Source organism: Mirounga angustirostris, unplaced genomic scaffold (genome assembly GCF_029215605.1).
Source record: "Mirounga angustirostris isolate CCGP_5_RB_7025 unplaced genomic scaffold, mMirAng1.0.hap1 SCAF_2, whole genome shotgun sequence".
NCBI classification, from domain to species: Eukaryota; Metazoa; Chordata; class Mammalia; order Carnivora; family Phocidae; genus Mirounga; species Mirounga angustirostris.
The window spans coordinates 45,006,187-45,020,359 of record NW_026991710.1 but is presented as its reverse complement, the minus strand read 5'-3'; the positions used below and the strand labels follow the sequence as shown (position 1 = coordinate 45,020,359).

The following is a 14,173-nucleotide window of genomic DNA, read 5'->3' as shown; positions in this document are numbered from 1 at the left end:
GAGAACCAAGGCACAGAAAGGTTGAATAACTGGCCCAAGGCCACAACTAGGAAGTAGCAGAGCTAGGATTTGAACCATGGCAGTCTGGGTCACAATGCAGACTCCTCTCACTACCTTGTTGTCTTCATAGAGAGAAAGAATGGGAACAACTAGGGGATGGAGGGGACGACTGAACATTCCATTTCTGTTGTATTTTTTCCCAGAAAAAAAAATACATTTATTACATGACAGCATCCCAGCTATTTAATCTTTTCTTGAGATTCACCTTCTATTAAAGAACTGGAATGAAATCAGGTGAGGGGCAGGAAGAAAGGGCGCCTGATTCTTTTTGTGATTGAGGTCCACCAATTCAGACTTCTGACAGCAGGTTCACCTGCCCCCCTCCCCCTGGCAGGCTCTTCCCATTGCCCCTCTGCCATCGTCCTCAGATGAACAAATGCTGGATGCAATCCTGAAATGAGTGGGTGTAGGGGTGAGTCAGCCTCAGAGCAGGGCCCCTGGCTTCCTTTTTCTGCCATGGGGCCAACACCTTCCTCTCTGAGGCTGGCATAGTTCTGCTTGCCCCTCTGCCTTCCTGTGTAGGCCTGCAGGGAAGCGTCAGAGACCCCAGAGCTCAGAGGGAGGCCAGGTTTAGCAAGTTCAGGGGAAGGAGCTGCCTCAGGGTGTCACCCCTTACTTGGTTGGGTCCCATTTTCCAACTTCCCATCCTTTACACCCAAACTCTTTTCCAGCTCACCCCACCCCCATGTACACTGCTTCGTAAGAATGGTTTCTTCTTTAATCTTCTCAAGCAACATATATCTATTTTAGAGAGCGGGAGGGGCAGAAGGACAGGGAAAGGAAGAGAATCGTAAGCAGGCTCCATGCCCAGCGAGGAGCCCAATGTGGGGCTCGATCTCACAACCCTGAGATCATGACCTGAACTGAAATCAAGAGTTGGATGCTTACTCGACTGAGCCACCCAGGCGCCCCCTTAAATAACATTTATATTTTTGAAAGTATCTTCTGGAGATCTAATGGACAATGGTGAACTTTCAGGCATAAATAAAATTATTTTAATTTATAGTAGGCTTTGCAGGGCATCTTCAAATAACTCCAGGAAGGCCAGGGTCTGCTGGACCTGCGTAGAAGCTGTGCCTGGTATCAGCACATCCCGTTTCTAGTCTCTATCTGTGGTGCCCCTTTTTCACAGGGAGAGATCTCCAAAGCCAAAATAATATTTATTTCTTATGCCTGATCCCTCACCCCTAACACCACCCACCTCCAGGATTGGAGTGATATTCTTCATTGTCCTAGAACAAGTAATACTTTAGTAGAAAAAAATAAGCACGAGATGCTCCTTTGAGATAATGAACAAGAGCTGATTCACATTGCTGATACTTTGGCAGGGGCAGGAGGGACTGGAAGTTTGAAACATTCTCTGGGGGCTTTGATCTCTTTGTGACTGTCCCACAGTAGGACAGTGTTCTCTGCTATTGGGGGGACACCTGTAGGAACCGGGAGTGAGGGGATCAGAGCTTTAATGTTAACTTTCTAAGTTGCATTTGCTGGGATCCTAGAATGAGTTCTTTTTTTTTTTTTTTCTCTCGTGACAGTAATAAGCTATCTCCTACATTTGCATTAGATAAACCTAGATATAGATAGACCCAACCCCTGTGTCTTTTAGTATTTTGAAGTCAGTGTTAGAAGGGGCTGGGAAAGGTCTTTTATCAATCCCTGGGGAGGTTGGGCAGATCTGGCATTTTCTAGAATCACAAACTCAAGCCCCGTGTAGCCAGTGTTGGTTCCCAGTATCTTTATCTCTTCTTAATGCCCTGGGACTATTCCCAGAACTCCGTGGTTTTAGTTGTTGGACGTTTTATCAGTGGAATAAAGACCTCTAAAGGTCTCCCCCTGAAAAGAATAAAATGTTAGCTACTAGAGAAAAGGACAGGAACAATGTTATTTTGCCTCCAGCCCTCCCCATCACAGTGTCTAATTATCATCCGTTCACTCAGAGTAAATAAATCTCCATCAATGGGGTGAGGTAATGAGGGCATTCATTTATAAGCCAGTGAGGGATGAATGTCTTTCTCAGGGGATGACTGAAACAAGGAAGAGAAGAATAAAGCCAGGTGGAAAATTCGTACTGATGTGAGTGAGATGTGATAAGATTCAGCTCTGGAGGGGGAAAGAAGCAAGCAAGGTGTTTAATGGTTTTTGTTGGACAGCACCTGGTTTGCCAAACTGTCATATATACATACCTGATTTAAAATATGTATCTTTAGAAAATCGTTCTGCTTTTCTTGAATTTCGTCCCACCCCCCAGCACTAGGGCTCACCATGTTAGGCATTTGGACGCCAACTCTCCAGTTCACAAATGTGGTCCTCGCTGAAGTTATTTTTGGTAACTGTACATTAATATTCATTACTAGTATAAAGATATGGGTGGCTCTTCTGAATGAGGCCGGCTCAAGCATTTTGTCTTAAATGAATCCTGGTAGAAAATGAGACTTTCCTCCTCCAAGTTTTAATTAGTCAGTCTTTAAAACTTTGCCATGTATTCAGCTCTAGTAACTGGAAGTCCTATTGAATCAGACCTTATAGTCTCAAAACCCCCTCAGAGCTACCTCGTTAGTGAAACTGGAACCACGCTGCTCTCACACCAGACTCCAGAGTTACCGAGACACACACGGATTACAGAAGAAAATGCACCTGCCTTTAGCAGTGGAACTTTGGTTAAAGCCACCGAAGTTAACGTGAGCTCTCTTCTCCTTAGGGCTAGTGATTTCCAGGAGTAGAATATGGCACCTGGAGATCCACTACCCCAGACAGGTAGTCTGCTGCCCTTGGCTTTAGGTTATTGTCTCTGTTGCCACCTCACAGTACAAGACAACTGACCTTGACAGCCACGTAAGGCATTTCAGTGTGGAAACTCTGTTACAGTTACGGCAAGTTGTAGGTATGGTCCCATGCTCTTTAGCCAGCTTGGCATTGGTGCAGAGCCCTAAATGGCCCTTTGGCCCCACTCCCTTCTGGCTCTACAGACCTCGATCCCTAGAAGCACTCCTTCCCTGTGGTTCTCACCCTTTCTTCTGATCTTGGGCTTAGGCTGCACTGCCTGTCATCTCCCTAGATCTCTGCAGAGATGAGACCTTCCCCAGCAGGACCCTAGAGTCCACCCTCTTTGTCCCCAGGTTGAATCTGCAGCTGGCCATACTAAAGTCAGAGCCCTCTGGATGTTTCTAACCATCTCCATCAGCACATCCCAGGTCTGGGGTCCATCCCATAGCTGTGTTCTTTCTGCTGCTTTTCTGCCCCCATCATGTGCTTAGCTCTGGAATAGGTGAATTATAAAAACTCCAGAAGGGACAGTAAAGACCCCCTAAGCTTTCCTTTTCAGGTACAGTTGAGCTGACTAGTGCTGTATTTAAGGGGTTTCTTCAAGTTCCTGTAGCCAACTGATCACCATAGAGCTTTCTACTGGCAGGGCCCAGGACTGCAGAGTCCCTGGTGGTCACCTACCCAAGCAACTTGCCTGTTTGTCCCAGTGTGACATGAAAATATCATCATTCCCAATGTTTGCCATGATGTGTGAAAGGCTGGGAAACACAGGAGAATAAAGCCTGAGGTCTGACTTCCCACAGGGCCCTCTGACTCATCTTCTCCCATGAGGATCAGTGCCTGCCTCTTCTGTTTTCTCACCAGTCCCTCTTCAACATTGTTTTTTAAAATCCCCAGTTTCCTCCTGGCCGACCTGATCCACACCCCAGCCTATTCACCAGCGTGGGTCTCCTTGTCTCCCGTGTGCAGAATCCCCACCCCTCGTAGCATAGTAAGGGCAGCCCCATGACATATGAAAAGCCCACATGAAAAGTGTTTTAGCCCTCACAAGGTGCCATGTCTAGAAGCATCCCATCTGGGGCCTTCCCTAAATCCATGGTCTCTTTTGTGGGATGTGACTATTTGGGGCATAGAGAGCTAGAAGATTCTGAGTAAGCTGGAAGGCCCACTGTTTCTTCTCTCACTGCTCAGCAGCCCTGCAGCAGGAGAGTTTGGGCTAGCGTGCCCCATAGATTCCCAGGAAGGAGTGCCTGGAGGTTGTCCAGGCTCAGTTTTCCATTCATTTTACTTAACAAATACTTACTAAGCACTACCAATGACCAGGGCCCTTAATGAGATCACCACACATTGGTGAGACATAGTAGCCATAGAGCTTTATCTGGGGCATCAGGGAGATGCTTCAATTTCTTTCATTCATTCAACAAACGTTGATTAATCTATGTTATCCCTTGTGCGAGGGGCAAAGGATGCAATCAGTGATGATAAGATGAATACAGTCTCTGCTTTCATGGATCTTATATTCTAGAAAGAAATGTAGACTAAAAGCAAGTGAATAAACATAGTAATTACAGATAGTAAAAGTTCTGTGACGGTAACAAAGTATTAAAATAGAGACTAAGGAGTTGGATGGAGAACCTACTTTAGGTTCTCACAAAGTGGTTAGGGAAGACTTGATTGAGAAACTTCTATTTAAGCTGAGACCTGAGCATGAGAGGGAGATCATCAGATAAAGAATGAAGACAGAACATGCTAAGCATAGGAAATAGCATGTGCAAAGGTCCTGGGGCAGGGAAGGTAAGTGTCACTGTGAGAAAAACCATCCCCGTGGACACATTCCTTTCCGGTTGGGCCACAGGGGCTACCTTTTAGAAAAGGAAGGGATGTTCCAGTTTGCCAGTATGTGACAGGTAATTTTGCACATTTCCCTCCTCCAGAAATGGTTTAAGCAGCGTCTGGCTCAGTGGCGGCAGTCGGAAGGCCTACCCTCAGAGTGCAGATCCGTGACAGACTGAGGAGATGGTGGATGCTGGCAGCTTCCCTCCATGAAGACTGTCCGCCATTTCTCTCCTCGGCTTAACCAAGCTTTTTGGTTTTTCAGTGTAGTGCTGTGTGTTTCATTGTTAGCTGTCCTGCTATTTAACACAATGTTGTATTTTTTTAATGTACATAACCAGAAAAGAAAGTAACCCTAGGAAGCTATATGTGGCTTCTGTATAAAGCAGTGGCTTGGCTGGCTTGCCTTTCCTTTTGGGTCTTGATAATAGATGGTGTGAAAATCATCTAAGTTTGCTTTTGACCATCACCTCCCAGTACCAGTTCATTTTTACCATCCATTTCAGAGTGGCCAAGGCCTCTGTTGAAAAGATAACACGAGGGGGAAGCATTTCCTTCTGATTCTACTTCCCTAAGTTGTTTTCCTTATGTTGCAGTAATACACTGAGATTGAGTGAGAATACAGAGGTAATATTTGAGTCCGATTTCATAAAGCAGTTTCTTGGATTATTAGCTGCATTCACTTGGAAAGAACCCAGTTAGGCTGGGAGACAGAAACTCCAACTGGCAGAAAACCAAGTAACTAAGAAAAAGATCCACAGAAGTCTTCAATTTACCTTATTTAAATGTATTTGTTAAATTTATTTTACTAAACAAAATGAACTGCTTTTTGTCTCTGAAATGATATTCTAAATAAAAACCTTTTTTGTTGAAAATGCACTGGGTCCTGTGCAGATTTTTAACTGAATAATACATGTACCAAAGAAAAACAGAATAGCTCCAACATAAGAACAGACTGACAAAAGAGCTGTCATTTTTCAAATCCTTGCTACCAAAGTGTGGTCCCGGACTGGCATCTGAGAAAGGCAGAATCTCAGACTCCAGTCCAGACCGACTGAATCAGAATCTGCATTTTTAACAAGGTCCCCAAGTGTTATATAGGGAAGTGTGAGCAGCACTGTTGTCTTACAGACCCGATAGGCAGTTTGCATCCATCTTCTATTATAGCACATTATTTTTTTAAGAAAGATTTTATTTATTTATTTGACAGAGCGAGACACAGCGCGAGAGGGAACACAAGCCAGGGGAGTGGGAGAGGGAGAAGAAGGCTTCCCGCAGAGCAGGGAGCCCGATGCGGGGCTCGGGGCTCGATCCCAGGACCCTGGGGTCATGACCTGAGCCGAAGGCAGACGCTTAACCGACTGAGCCACCCGGGCATCCCCTATTATAGCACATTAAATGTCTTAATGGTCTTACTAGTTAAAACTGTGTTTGGGGCACCTGGGTGGCTTGGTCAGTTGAGCGTCCGACTCTGGGTTTTGGCTCCGGTCATGGTCTCACAGGTCAGAGACAGAACCCCGAGTCAGGCTCTGCACTCAGTGGGGGGGAGTCTGCTGGATGATTCTCCCTCTACTCCTCCCGCCCCCCCAAATAAACAAATAAATCTTTCCTTAAAAATTGTGTTTCACTGCATGGGACAATAACTTGATCATAATGGATTAACCAAACAGGCTTTTTGTTTCTTTAATTGGCTAATTGTTTTTACTTGAGGCATCAGCAGGTAAGTGTCTCTCGAATGTTGTCAAGGACCTATGGTCATTCTGTCTCTTACTTTGCGATCTTTAACTTGTAGCTTTTGTGTTCATGGATACAAGGTGGATGATTGGCCATTGAGTCTACATTTCAAGCAAAAAAAAAGGGGGTAGGGGAAAATGCCAGCAAAGTCTCTGACCTTCAAAAAAAGTTTCCTGGAGTCCCTCACCTGGTTACTGTCAACCTACATCTCATTGGCCAGAACTGAGTCCCATTACTATTCCTAACTGCAAGGGAGCCTAGGAAAATGAATATTTTTAATTGGGCATATTGCTGCCTTGAGCAAAATCAGGGTTCTGTTGGTAAGAAAGAAGGGGAGAGGAGCACCTGGATGGCTCAGTTGCTTAAGTGTCTGCCTTTGGCTCAGGTCATGATCCTGGGGTCCTGGGATCGAGCCCCACGTTGGGCTCCCCACTCAGTGGGGAGTCTGCTTCTCCCTCTCCCTCTGTCCCTCCTCACCCCCACCCCCATGCCCCACTCATGCTCTCTCTCTGGCACTCTCTCTCAAATAAGTAAAATTTAAAAAAAAAGGGGGGGGGAGGATGGGTATTAGAAAGGCCACAAGCAGTGTCTGTCAACCCAGCCTGGAATGACACTGTCTACACTTTTTTTTTTTTTAAGTGGTCTCCACACCCAGCATGGAGCCCAACATGGAGCCCAACATGGAGCCCAATGTGGGGCTTGAACTCAGGACCCTGAGATCAAGACCTGAGTTGAGATCAAGAGTCCGACGCTTAACTGACTGAGCCACCCAGGCACCCCATCACTGGTCTACAGTTCTGAACTCTGACCTACAATGCAGGCACAATTTTTTTTAGATCTTTAAAATAAAGAGTCCAGAATAAGAAACACTAACAGGTTATTCAGAATACAAATGTTTACAAGAACCCATTAAACATCATTGGCAAGCTTCCTCTCCCTATACCTTAAAACATTTCTTCTGTAAACAACACACAGTGACCCAGGGACTGAAAGAATAACCTCGTTGGGCATGCTCCCCTGCAACCTAATTAGAGGTGCCCTGAGCATCTCTCAGCACCCAGGGCTGGATGCTGACATCACTTTCTGGAAAGAAAGAAGGGAAAAGGTGAGACGAGGAAGGAATGTGTGCCCATAATAAATATGTGCATAGAGAGAACGTTCTTTACCTTTCAAAGCACTTTCATAGACACTGGCTAACAGGGAGAAAATAACTGGGCAAGGCAGATGGCAGAGCACAGTAATTTACCCATATCAGGCCCTGAGAGAGATGGTAAACCAGGTCTAAGACCCACGTCAGATGTCTTACGAGCACACCAGAGACATGTTTCAGGAACAATCCATCCAGGACAAGAAGAGTTAACCAGCTGGGCAGAGAGTCTGCCTTGGGACCAAGAAACACCGTTTGTGACAGAAGGATCACTTCCTGAGCTCGTCAGGCCGAAGAGTCAAGAGTCCTTGATTGGCACACGCTGGGAGAAAATGAGATTCTGTGTCCTTTTAATTAATTAACTGGTTTGTTTAAACAAGTGCCAAGTTTTGTATTTATTCATTTCTTGCATTTGAAGTACTCCTTAATGACGTCCTTGGCTTGAGAGTCTTTGCTGTCGTCCTTAACTACCACCCAACCACAACCCCCCATTTTCCGGTTTTCCCCAACAGTTTCACAGAAGCCTAGCCATTCCCCTAGTGTGGTGTTGTCATCAGCCTTAATTAGGTGCAAAGGGCCACCACCAACCTGACACACACAGGCTCATCACAGTCAGATGCCAGCACACAAAGATGGACGGGCTTGGCGTTCGCCTTGGACTTTGGCAGCTCAGGCATCCCTGTGGTAGGCCTTCACAGAGGAGGCAGGTCTTCAGCACTCCTGGTACAGCTGACTTAACCGCTATTACATGGCCAGCTGCAGGGCCTTCCTTGCCCCTGCTGGCGGGGGACGGGGTGAAGGCGAATCTCGAAGGCTCAGCAATGGCAAGGAAGGAGCCGGTGGCCTTTTCAGTGTGGATGTGTTCACAATACTAACCTTCCTGAGTTGACTTTTTCAACTGTAATATTAACGAGGATGACAATACTCCACCTCGAAAAAAGCTCTTCGTAAACAGGAATAATAATGACTACTGCTCAAAGTAGTAATGAGAATGGGACAAGGATCATTGTGATGCCTGAGAGAAGTCTTAAGGAGAACGCAGAGCCCTACGTTTTATGGGATCAGGAGTCTCTTCTGGACACCCAGGGCCACACACCAGAGTAGTAACACCCACCCCAGACCGAGAACAGCTGCCCAATCCCTCTTTCTTCCTTTGTGTCCCAGTTCTGCTGTTGCAGATGGTACTGACTGCTTGGATTGATCACTATGCCCAGCCCCTTTCTCTCTTGCCACCTTTCTCTAGCAAGGCTGTAGAGGCTAAAAAACGGAAATACTACCTTTTCCATCCTCACTGGAAACTGTGGTGGTCTGGTGACATGGTTCTGCCACAGAGGCTTAGGATGAAGACCTGGGTGGGTGTGGGGAGGTGGGAGGCTTTGGGAAGGGGGTTCGCATTTCTTGGTAAAGAGGACGAGGGCAGCAGGCTCTGTCTGTTTTTCCTTGCTTACCTTGAACCAGTTTCATTTGTTAATTGTAGAACTAGAGATAAGCAAAAAAGGGAAACAGTAAAACCAACAAAATCCATAACAATTACCCATGATCCCACTACCCAGAGGTAACCAGTATAATATATTGAGGGGATGCACGTTTTTGATGTTTTATATCAAAAGTTCCCAGGACCCCCTCCTTGGGTGTGATTAATTGGCTAGAACAGTTCACAGAATTCAGGAAAACAGTTTACTCACAGGATGACCAGTCTATTATAAAGGATATAGCTCATGGAAGATATGAGGGTAGGGGTGCTGAGCTTCCACGCCCGTTCTGGGCACACCACACTTCCCAGCACCTCCTGGGAGCTCTGTGAATCCTGTACTTTGGGGCTTTATGGAGGCTTCCTTATGTAGGCACGATTGATGAAATCGTCAACCTTCAGGAAAGCTGTAGTCCACAATGGCCTTGCCTTGGTGATCCTTCAGGGGATGGGGAAGGAACTGCTGGAGCCATGTTTGTGGCACATAGTGGACTGCAGAAATGTTTGTTTCTGTCTGCTCTCTTCTTGTAAAGGGGTGACAGCACCCCTTTACGTTTGGGGAGCTCCTCCCACTTTGTGTGATCTTGGTAGAACAGTTACAACACCACACATTCTCCACCCCGCTCAGAATGAGACCAGGACCCAGGCTGGCTGATCACAATGCCACACTGCACATACTGGGACTGAAACAAGGTGCGGGCTCTTGACCTCATGTGGGCCAAAGTCCTTCACCAACGTTTTCCCAGTTGGAACTGGAGGGGTAATTCTCTATTGTGCGCTTGCATGGAGAGTTAGGAGGATAGAGGCCTGAGGGTGCAGGCAGCCATCTACCCAACCACATAGAGAAGGGCTCTCTGTTGTGGAAGAGAATGAAGCCAGGCAGAGATGGGAGTTTCAAAGAGAAGAGAAAGAGAGGTCAGGTCCTGAGGCTCCGGTTCCCACTCTTCCCTTGGGCTAGCCCAGCCTTCCTGGCTCTGTAAACTAAGGAATGCTCTTCTTGCTGTGTATCTGTCATTTGCAGCCAAAGGAGCCCTGACTAATGTCAGAGTAAAGAAAGGAAGAGAGGAATGCATGGAAGGAGGACTTTTAGCTACTAGAGTAATTAAGAATCCAGGAGAAGCAGGGAATCCAAGCAAAAAAAAAAAAAAAAAAACAACCAGGAATTTATAGGCCAACAAACCTTGGAAATAGTTGGGCAGAGTACCAGATTTTTCTCAATTGATGGAGACTAGAGAAAAAACTTAGTTTTGCATATTAAAGGACAAGATGACAAGGAGATAATTTATGGACATCAAGGACATACTTCTTTGAACTGACAGAATGTCATGGGTGACATTTTGCTACTCTCTCTTAACCCTTGCCACCTCCACGTAGAATTTTGCTGTCCACTAAAAGGTCATTTTAAAACCTGATACCAACTCTTTCAAATGTATCCCTGCCCAAATTCAATGCCAAAGTATCTAGCCATAACAATGGAAATACAAAAAATAATTTGAACCTTCACATTCTTTTCCCATGATGGAAGTACTGAGAGGTAGTGAAGTGGACATAAGTCAGGCAAAGATCTGGGACATGAGCCACTGCTTCTGTTGGCAGGAAAGCAGAAGATTTGGGGGTTTGATGAAGCCCAGTGCTATGTTGCTGTGCCCTACATAAACATTATAGGCAGGAAGAAGTAGAGGCTTCTAGAGATTTTCTCCCTTCTCCTTCACCGTCATTTGTACACTTTAAAGTATTTAAGTGCTGTCACACTGGGGAAATGCTCCTGTAAATATAGATTTCGATGTGGTTTCGTATAAGAGTTTACCACCTTAACTTAGAAAAACATAAGAAACAGTAGATTTGAATCTCAACTTATGTAACTCATCCAGCTACTTACATACAATGGTAAAATGACTCATAGTTCATATGACTCATCCTTGGAGTTCCAGATTAGCAATGTAGAAGGATTTATTTTTCTTCTTCTTTTTTAATACACAGAGAGAGAGAAAGAACATGAGCAGGGAGAGGGAGAGAGAGAATCCCAAGCAGACTCCCTGCTGAGCAGGGAGCCCAACATGGGGCTCTATCTCACGACCCTGAGATCATGACCTGAGCTGAAATCAAGAGTTAGTTACTTAACTGACTGAACCACCCAGGTGCCCCGAGAAGGATTTTCTTATTCTTTCTTCCAGTTGGAAGCTCCCTTTCCCCACTCCTTTCTTAAAAAGCTTTTTATGTGGGAATTTGGCATTGTCTGGGAGGGAAGAAGGCAAGTTTCTGGGGATAGTGACCCTAAGGATGAGAATCCTCGGGCACAGCTGTGAACTACAATTCAGAAGCCTAGAATCTTTTTAGGATATATAGGAATGTATATTCATGTATGAGAAGGAGAGTGCCCAGGTATATGTGTGTGGCTAGACACCAGAGCAGAGAATTCTGTATGTCTCCTTAGCCCTTCTCCCCTTCTTCCTATAGTTTTATCCGAGGAGATGGCTGCCCAGCTAAAGACTAGCTTTTCTCACCTCTCTTCTAGTTAGGTTTTTTAGCCAGCCTCCTGGATGCCTCTAGTGATCTCTACCTCCTGGTATTCACACCTTTGCATAGTCCCTTCCCACATTGTACCAGGGTTGGTCTGTGTGACTAGTAAAGAAGCAGAAATGATGATGTGTCACTTCTGAGATTAGGTTAAAAGACACTGCAGCTTCTCGGTGTCTGTCTCTCTTTGGGGTTGTCTTCCCTCTGGGGGAAGCCAGCTGCCATGTGGAGCAGCCCTATGGAGACGCCCACACAGCAAGCAACCAAGGCCTCCTGACAGCAGCTAGTCGGGACAGAGGTCTGCCAGCAACCATGTGAGCTCGGAAGTGCATCCACTAGCTCCCGTCAAGCCTTCAGCTAACAGCAGCCCTTGAGATACAACCTACCCAGCTAAGCTGTTTGTTGTTCTAATCGGCTGAGCTTTGGGACAATTGGTCATGGAGCAACAGATAACTAAAGCACTAGGTGTGGCTAAGGAAGTGATGTGTGCCTCTAAAAAGAATAATGCGCCCTCTTGTTCCTCTTCCCACTTCCTCTGAACTAGAATAGGACTACGTGAACGAGCTGTCTCAGATCATGTAGATCATGTAGATGACAGTAATACCTGAGGGTTTGGAGGGCAACAAAACGGAAAGGGCCTAGGTCTCTGTATTATTCAGAAATATCAGGTTTAGCTGCATTAACAACCAACCTCCAATCAGTGGCTTAAAAGCAATGCTTTATTTCTCCCACAAATCTGCTGCAGCTCTGAGAAGTTTTTCAGGATGGCTATCCTTCATATTCATAGTGCTTCCACGCAAATATCAGTGAAAGGGAAAATGTGGGCAACTAAATGCTTCTCACATTTCACTGACCAAAGCAAATTGCATGACCCTGTCTAACCCCAATAGGGCAGAGACATACAATCCTCCCTTATTTCCAGAGAAAGAAGACTGGAGATATTTTTTTCAACAGAACTAATATCTACCAAGGCACTGAACACCATCAAGTCATCACGTCAGCCCTGGACTCCTAACCAGGAGGGAGCCTAATAGAGAAATAAACTTCTATTTTGGTGAAGTCACAGCGTTTGAGCCTAGCCTGTTTCCTAGAGCCTAGCCTGTTTCCTAAACAATAAAAGCATATAGCTATTAAAGAATGGATCTAGGACCTGCCTATCTATTAACTGGTTTTAAAGTTATTGACAAGGAAAGTGAAGGCACACAAATGGATAATCCTATTTGCTCTTCCAGATCCACTCTCCATCCTTTTCTATCCTATTCTGTGGCCAACGAGGGTGACATTTACAGTCTCAACCAAGCTCCCTTCCCTCTGACTGCTGGTTGAGTTTACCCAATGATACTCACTAGCGGGAAGATCAGAGGATAAGAGTAGAGTAAAGTCAGTGTATTTTTGCCGTCTATGTCTATCCAGAGTCATGATTTGACAGTGACAATGTTCTTCTAGCCAAGGCCATAGCTTCTGCCAGGAGGCCCTCCCCAAAGCTATCAATCTCTTCAGTTTCCAATAACATCTCCCTTCCCTTGGCCCATTCCAAGCCTAGAAGTAGTAATTGATATTAGCCTTAATGTTTCACTATCCCTCGTTGGTTTCCCATAATACTCTCACATCTTTGTAGACTCCTTTCTCTTTTTTTTTTTTTTTTAAAGATTTTATCCATTCATTTGACAGAGAGAGACACAGCGAGAGAGGGAACACAAGCAGGGGGAGTGAGAGAGGGAGAAGCAGGCTCCCTGCAGAGCAGGGAGCTCGATGCGGGACTCAATCCCAGGACCCCGGGATCATGACCTGAGCCAAAGGCAGTCGCTTAACCGACTGAGCCACCCAGGTGCCCTGTAGAGCCCTTTCATTAATCATCTGCAATGACCTCTGCCATCTATTTCCTGTCAGTACCCTACCAATACAATACTTCTCCCTCAAATTATAGCTATTAGTCAAAACAACCAATGACATAAAAAAATGGGCAGACATGAAAGTCTCAAAACGATGATGATGACCTTGTGGATCAACAACGTAATAATCAAAGCAAACAGGTATTAGCACCCAAATCTCATGGTGCATGGGAAAGCTATCCCATTATTGGCATCATCAACATGGTGAGAAGCCAAGTGACATCTTAAATATTTGTGACTCTATCCCAAGTCATTCTAGCAAAAAGCTATCTGACATACCTATTCCAAAATTAAAGCTGATCCCCAAATATCTCCATTATTCATTTCAAATATCACTGGCTTACCAACTTAATTCTTTAGCTGGAGTTCCATTGAGTTCAGCCAGGAAGCTCTGAATTAGGATGGAATTTGCCAGGTTTCTCTTTGAACAAGATTCAGGGAGCCTCCAAAAATCCCACAGGCCACAAAGAATACTGTTTGCAGCCCAACTCATTCCATGGTGAGAGAAGAAAGAGAGAGAGAGAGAATGAGAGAGAGAAGGGGAGGGAGGGAGAGATGAAGAGAAAGAGGGAGAGGAAAAAGGAAGGAGGGAAGGAAAGAAAGAAAGAAAGGAAAAAAAGAAAGAGGGACACCTGAGTGGCTCAGTCATTAAGTGTATGCCTTTGGCTCAGGTCATGATCCCAGGGTCCTGGGAAAGAGCCCCGCATTGGGCTCCCTGCTTGGCAGGAAGCCTGCTTCTCTCTCTCCCTCTGCCTG

At 45.5% G+C, this 14,173-nt stretch overlaps 1 protein-coding gene and 1 pseudogene across 5 annotated transcripts in view; one reads left to right on the top strand and one right to left on the bottom strand.

Moving 5' to 3' along the window:
• The window catches only part of HOPX (HOP homeobox), a 32,156-nt gene extending 26,625 nt beyond the window's left edge, over nucleotides 1-5,531 (top strand). For all 5 annotated transcript variants that reach the window (XM_064584542.1, XM_064584543.1, XM_045881092.3 and 2 more), the window contains exon 3: nucleotides 4,758-5,531. In XM_064584542.1, the coding sequence (XP_064440612.1) occupies nucleotides 4,758-4,835 (78 nt within the window). In that variant the 3' untranslated portion in view covers nucleotides 4,836-5,531. The remainder of the gene's footprint in view (nucleotides 1-4,757) is intronic.
• A 2,405-nt stretch (nucleotides 5,532-7,936) lies between these two features.
• Nucleotides 7,937-12,944, bottom strand: LOC123848952 (small ribosomal subunit protein eS12-like; annotated as a pseudogene).
• Nucleotides 12,945-14,173: the final 1,229 nt, after the last annotated feature.